Source organism: Benincasa hispida, chromosome 2, assembly GCF_009727055.1.
Source record: "Benincasa hispida cultivar B227 chromosome 2, ASM972705v1, whole genome shotgun sequence".
Classification (NCBI taxonomy): domain Eukaryota; kingdom Viridiplantae; phylum Streptophyta; class Magnoliopsida; order Cucurbitales; family Cucurbitaceae; genus Benincasa; species Benincasa hispida.
In genome coordinates this window covers 35998361-36005256 of record NC_052350.1, presented here as the reverse complement: position 1 = coordinate 36005256, position 6896 = coordinate 35998361, and the positions used below count along the sequence as shown (strand labels likewise).

Genomic DNA, 6896 nt, shown 5'->3' with positions numbered 1-6896 from the left:
CTCTTGAGATGAAAAGATGGTCCAATTCTATTCCACAATACAATCTAATTACTACTTGCTTTGAAGAAATAAACAGTTACAGACACGGCAAGTCGTTGATCAGTATTTCAAAACCAATCTCTAATGAACTTAAGAAACCAATTTTTGAACAGTTAAATAAGATGGTGGAAATCAATAGTTGGGAGGAGGCTGATTGGGCAGTAAGAAAGAGAAGATTTTATGATCATATTGGTTGGAGCAAGGAATTGGATTCTGTTCAAAGTATACTCCTTTGGCACATCACTACGGATCACAAAACCAAGGCTTTGAAGAATTCAATCTCTCTTCTTCAAGATACTAAATTGTTGTCTAATTATCTCACATATCTTTTAGCGCATCATCAATCTTTATTCTCGAATGGAATGGGACGAACAAGATTCGAAGCAATGTTACCGACATTAAGGATTTTCTATGACGACATGTTCCAAGATTCTTGGGAACAATTGAGGATTCTTTTGACTATGTATTGGAAGATTTGGAGTTGAGGGTTGGGTGTGGAAGAGGTTAAAGAATTGGGAGTTGGGTCATTGCTCAACCATGGCTTGTTGTTGGCTAAGGAGCTTCAAAGAGTGGGAGATAATAAGCCATGAATGGGTGGAGTTGCTTGCTAAGGTTGCTTGTGAAAGTAAATTTTATGATCATATTGAGCAACTTGGACATGGAGGGGAATTGCTCACTCGTGTTTGGCTTTTGATGCATCATATTGGCTATACAAAACAAGCTTATGATGTTACTCCAAGACAAGATGAACAAATCCAAGAATTTCATAGGGTTTTAAAACATTGTAGGGATGGTGGATCAAGTGGAGTTACTATCAGTCAACCGTAACTTTACTCCTTTTTTTCCTTTTAAAAATGCCACTTTTGGGTAAGTTTTATTTGAACAACATCTATTCATTCGATGTAGAATTACCAATAAATAAAATTATGATCTCATTCAAGAAAGTATTCATAAGTAACCTTCTCTTCCATGTATGTAGAGAAAACAAATATTCACTCTATAGCCCTTTATCTATGGCCAATTCTCGAGTTCAGCTAAAAGTTTAAAAAATCGGATTTTAAAATGGTTGTGGCACGTCTTTAAGACAAAGAAATAAATCTTTGAAGAATTCTTCTACACGAATAGCAACATAAACGGAAATTGTAGCCCTAGGTGGGAGAATGATCTTGTTCTTTTAGTGCTTTTGTTTATTACCCCTTCGGATAAAAAATTTAAGAATTAGAAACTTTTACAACGTAGACACTTGGCAAACGCAACTTATTACAAACCATTTCCAGGATAAACTATCTAAACCTAAAAGAAACATCTTTTCATCTGTTGTACAAAAACGCCAAAGTTCACTATTTCCAAACTTTTTTCTTCTTTTTTATAAGAAACAAACTTCTTTAATTTATTTTTATTTTGTGAGGTTAAGATGAAGAAGACGATGGAAATGGTGCATGGCATTCTCGACCGAAGGAGCATACCGGCCAAACTTGTAAGCTGGCGACTCAAGACCCTTTTGAACACCTTCACACAGAATAATGTCTTCCTTCTGAAAATTATTTGGACCAATTTGTAAGAGAAAATGAACAGACAGTGCACACATGAAACTGGAAAGAGGTGGATTTGTTTGTAATACCTGTACACTTTCACTGTCTTCTAAACTTCGTTGTATAAAAGGGCCGTCATTCTGAACATGAAATCAAGGAAGCGAAAAGGTTTATCCCCAAAAAAGAAAGAAAGAAAGAGAGGAATAGAAAAGGGAAAAAAACCAAATGAACTGAAAGACTTCAATACTACAAAAGACCAGTTTTTGCTGAGTTTTCGTGTTAGCCGAGCATTCTTTTCAATAAATCAAGAACACGAGTGAGAACTTGTGCACAAACAAAAAGGACTTATTGCATATCCATCAGGCCAAAGGACTCGAAATTACCTTAAAAGAAGCTTCAAGAAAATAATCGAAAACTACAAGACATTTTCGAGCTCCAAGTGGGAGTACTAGATTAGTGTCCATCCAAGGTCCATACCTATTACACAAGCCAAAAAATGATGACACGAATATTACGACAAAACATCTCGAAACATAAAGAGCCAAAGAGCTACGTTGATATAGCCAGGATTCAGGAACTTACCTATTTATCATGAAATTTGGGTATATGAAAGCATATAGTGCTTCTGGTCCAAGTCGACCATAATCATTGCCTTTTGCTTCTCCCCCACCCTTACAACTTTGAATGCTAACAGTTTCAAATATCTACATCACAAGTTATAGTTACATAACATTGATAATTTACTGCGAATAATTGATTACTGTAAATATGCCTTCTTATTTCATATGAAGGTTCAATTGCTTAAATACTGAAGTAAACGAACCCTGAAACAACAAAATTGTATGAAAGCATAATATTGAAACAGTAGTTTGGTAATAAATTTTAGGTTAAAAAACACTATTGGTCTCCGAACTTCCATGAAAGTAACAATTTAGTCCCTGAACTTTAGTTTGTAAGATTTCGTCTAATGTACTTCCAATTTTGTAACAATTTAGTCTCTAAACTTTAATATGTAATAATTTAGTCCTAGTACTTTCAAATTTGTAACAATTCAGTCCCTAACAATCAACATACAACGATTCATCAAAATAGATTTCAATTTTTATTATTTTATGATGTAGACTTTGTATTTTGTAAAAAACTTGAGTCTCAAATTAGTTTATCAATTTATTTATGCAAGAAATCTCATTAAACTTTAATATTAATTTCTACAACAGGGATTAAATCATTACAAATTTTAAAATACAATGATCAGATTGTTACAAAGTAAAGTTGATTAAAGACTAAATTGAATTCATTAGAAATCAAAATTCAGGAATTAAATTGTTACTTTTGTGAAAGTTCTGGGAGTAAAAGTGATTTTTAACCTAAATTTAAAATAAACAGCCAACGTACTTCTGTAGAATAAGAGTCAAGCTTGAGATTAGACGCAAGCCCTTTATGTGCATAGGGGACGTGATATCCTCCATCTAAGTAATTGTCACAAAAAACCTAAAAAGAAAAACCAATAAAACACATTCCAAAAACCCATCAGGATTATGGTAACAGTATATGACCAGTTTGCAAGAAGAATGCAAGGACTATACCTTCCAGTTACATTCGATAGTGTATTCACGTCGACAGACATAACTTAAGGAAGCATCAACCCCATTTAAACTCAGCAAATCTGCACAGCTTCCAAGCCATTCACCTGGCACTTTATCTTCATCGACATCGAGCTCAGATGATAATTTTCCATCCAGATTGAGAAGAACGAAAGGCCCCCATGTAGCTACTGGTAATGGTATGAGCCCAAAATTCTAATCTCCATCATTAAATAAATTAACCAATTGCTAAGCCATTAAGAAATGTTATATTAAAATGGTTATGGAAACTGGTATCAAAATGATATAATTACATACATTTTCATCAAAGTTCTGTATCCCATTTATTCTAGTCGCCTTAAGCAATACTCCATCCAACCCATATGTCCATCCCTGCAAAAATTATGGAACAACCCATATAGATACACCTCGTAATATCTCAGAATCTTACCTCCTAATTACATCTCAAGTATTTTTCATAAGATCAGAGCATAGCTTGGAGATTTCCATTTTTCATCTTTAACAATGATCTCTTTTTTCTTCAATGGAAATTACCGTTCCTTTCAAAGAAAAAGTTGTGGACTAAAACCTTAATCTGGCCGTCAAGAAACAACTAGGAAATAGAAAAACAAAAAGTTCCCAAGGAACCCACAAGAAGATATGCAAGTGAACTCACATGATATGGGCATACAAAGCATGACCTCTTCCCACATCCAGATGCGAGAAGTGAGGCATGATGACGACAAACGTTGTGAAATGCACGAACCTTCCTGTTATTATCTTTGCATACCACATACTCTACATTTCCCAACCTGCCATGGTCAAGGAGACAAAGAGCAAACAAATTTCAAGGACAAGCCATGCTGGGGGAAGAACACAAATCTCTGGCATCCCATATCTTAGACTCAAGGCATTAAAAAGGTCAAGTGATTCAACTCCATATTTGGTTAAATTACCCTGTGAGAAATATATTCATCATTCTGGTTATAGAAATAGTTTTATTACTGCTCTGTAAATTTTATACTATCAGTAATAAATGGTAAGTGACAATTAATCACACCTGCCTGTGAAAAAGTCATGGGGATCTTTTAACTGTTCAACATATCCTGACAAGCGAATGGCACAAAAAGTTAATGATCCATGCCTTTATTGTCATAGTTATAATCTAAAGAGGAAAAACAAGGAGCAGATTGCATTAGCTGTACAACAAAGAAGAGTACACAAAATCAATGGGATTGACCTGCTTTGTACTCTGTCAAACACCAAGAACTTCTAAGTTCTCAGTTAATGGAAGGCCGATACTAATGGTCATAGGTAATTTTCCTTCTTTCTCTTTCACACGCGAGAGACTCTGGTGAGTAATTCTTACCACTCAATGGAATGAAATGTAAATATGTCAACTCAAAAAATACCCTAAACTGCACATGAAGGGCCGTCATCAAACCATGGTCATTCTTTTTTTTTTTTTTTTCATTATTATATTTGGTTTAATTTTTCAAGTGTTTAATTTGAAATGAGTTATTTTAGAAAAAATTAAAGTATATTTTAAACCGTTTTTATGAAAATAATTTTTTTAGAAAATATATTTTACTCAAGTCACTCTAAACAAGCTCTTAATCTAAGGTAGACGATTAGTCTAATAAGACAAGCCGCCTAACCCAACTCGTAGGATATTAAATTCTAGGTAGGCGTCCATTATATATTGAACCTATGACTGACCATGTGCCTGTTTACTACTAAACCAACCCATGATGGCCGTGTGATAGATGGTTTGTGAAAGCTTAAAATCCACGAAAATGGCTTGACTGGGAGAGATTTAGAATTCGGGAACTCCAATGTCCAACCCCAGCTAAAGAATCTTCATTATAATCATAGATCATAAATTACAGTCACATCGAAATCTAGCAATTAATCTCCTCGGTATGCAGCTACAATTAAATAGTGTCGCGAAAAGAAGAAAATAAAAAATTTAGAGATGGAAGCGAACCTACAGCCTGCCATCCTCTGTAGAAGACACGATCGAGCTCGAGAGCATAAAATGAAGGGTCTATATACCAAGAGCTGGGTGGAGTGACGGCCTTCTCCAAGGGAATTTCAGGGTCGAATTCATCAACGAGTTTCTGAGCTTCAATAAAGTGAGAATCAGAGTTTCGAAAGGATAAAGCCGCCGAGATTCGTGAGGGAGAACGATGATTGCAGGAATGCAAATTGAAGGAAATGGAAGGAGGTTGGAAGAAGTGAGTATGGATATGCTTCGTCAACGTTGCCATTGAAACAATCCTCAAACTTGCCCTCCAACTTACTATATTCTACACTTTTGGTTGGCAATAGCATCATGAGCGAATCCTTCTACGGATCACCTGTTATCGGCTGCCTATGTTTTTCTACCCACCCCCAGACTTAAGAGATCTTACTTAGGCTAACAATAGGCGCCCAAGTAAATACGGGACTTAATAAAGTATATATCTGATTGGGTTAGGTTAGAGATTTTTTTTTTTTTTTAAGTCATTTCGATTGTCAATCAAATCAATCTGAATTTTTGTCTAACATCTAAAATTTTCTTCCTAATGTAAGTTCAGTATCTTGTAATATTTTATGACATTTTTGGAATTTTGAAAATTCAATTTTGATTATTGAGATTTAATTTAAATTGGGGAATTGATTTTTAATTTTGGAATTTGGTTTCAAAGAGGAAGAGGAAAGGATTTCATATTTATACACAACTATAGCTATGGGTGTCAAGAAGGAAAGAATAAAAGGAAATAAAATAAAATAAAGTAAAACTAAATCAAATTTTATTTTATTTTATTTTTTTCATTTTCTTTAAAAAAATATTTCCCTCCCCCTCTCTTTCACATGCAAGCACAGTCCCTTCACCCCCCCCCCCTCCTTCGCGTCGTCGCTCGAAGCTGTCAACCCTCGCCTCCATTTATGAGCGTCCGCCGCCAGACCGAGCCCCCCACCGCCATATATCCGCTCGCCTTCTCCATTCGTGTTGCCTATCGCACATCAGTCGGCATTCGCCTCACCAGAGTCCATCGAGTGCCGCCGACCATCAGCTGTGCGCACCTTTAGCCGTTGTCATATTGGTATCAGAGCATCATTTAAGCATTCGATTTAGTTTAATTTTGGTGTGGTGGGTGTTTTTTCATGACATATATGAAAATGGTGCACTGATATGGTTTTCTGAGATTTGGCATTTAATTTCTCCTTGATTCCTTGATTAAATTTATAATTGGCTCTTGTTTGATGTGCTTATATGTGTGATAAAGAGTCTGTAATTTATTTGGAGTCATTAGAGTTGAATTGAAGTTGTAATTGAAGAAAGAAATGAAGAAGGTCGAGCAGCAGAAACCAGTTCTTCAGCATCTGCTCAAATCTCGTTGTACAAAGTTAGCGAGATTACTCTCAAGCGAGAGCGAGATCTTCAAAATTCCAGCGAGATTACCATTTGAAGTTCAAGCAAGAGCGAGATTTCCATTCAAGCGAGAGCAAGATTTTCACAATTCCAGCGAGATTCCATGTACAAGCAGCGAGATTTCGTTTCAAGCGAGATTCTGATGGAATTTTCGAGCGAGATTTCTAGTTCAAGTGAGATTTTGAATCAAGTTTGAGCGAGATTTCTAGTTCGAGCAAGATTTTGAATTGAGTTCGAGCGAGATTTTGAGCTAGGAGCGAGAGATCGAGTTTGAGCAAAATTTTGAATCGGTTTGAACGAGTTTGACCCGTTGACTAAGCAGGG

General features: G+C 35.7%; 1 protein-coding gene across 1 annotated transcript; it reads right to left on the bottom strand.

The window, feature by feature from the left end:
* Nucleotides 1-1147: 1147 nt before the first annotated feature.
* LOC120072325 (choline monooxygenase, chloroplastic) lies at nt 1148-5577 on the bottom strand. The gene is made up of 10 exons (XM_039024794.1): nt 5142-5577; nt 4215-4260; nt 3831-3966; nt 3473-3547; nt 3158-3370; nt 2967-3062; nt 2154-2275; nt 1955-2048; nt 1661-1711; nt 1148-1573 (listed from the first exon to the last, which is right to left on the bottom strand). The coding sequence occupies exons 1-10, from the start codon at nt 5422-5424 to the stop codon at nt 1436-1438; spliced, it is 1254 nt and encodes a 417-aa protein (XP_038880722.1). The 5' UTR covers nt 5425-5577; the 3' UTR covers nt 1148-1435.
* Between the last annotated feature and the right edge of the window lie 1319 nt (nt 5578-6896).

Bases quoted from the DNA above. Each gene is read 5' to 3' on its own strand.
- LOC120072325 (XM_039024794.1), bottom strand. From the start codon at position 5,424: ATGGCAACGTTGACGAAGCATATCCATACTCACTTCTTCCAACCTCCT. The intron at 1,712-1,954 runs GTAATTTCGAGT...TTTCATGTTCAG, and splicing joins TTCTTGAAGCTTCTTTTAAG to AATGACGGCCCTTTTATACA. The intron at 1,574-1,660 runs GTATTACAAACA...AATAATTTTCAG, and splicing joins AAGACAGTGAAAGTGTACAG to AAGGAAGACATTATTCTGTG.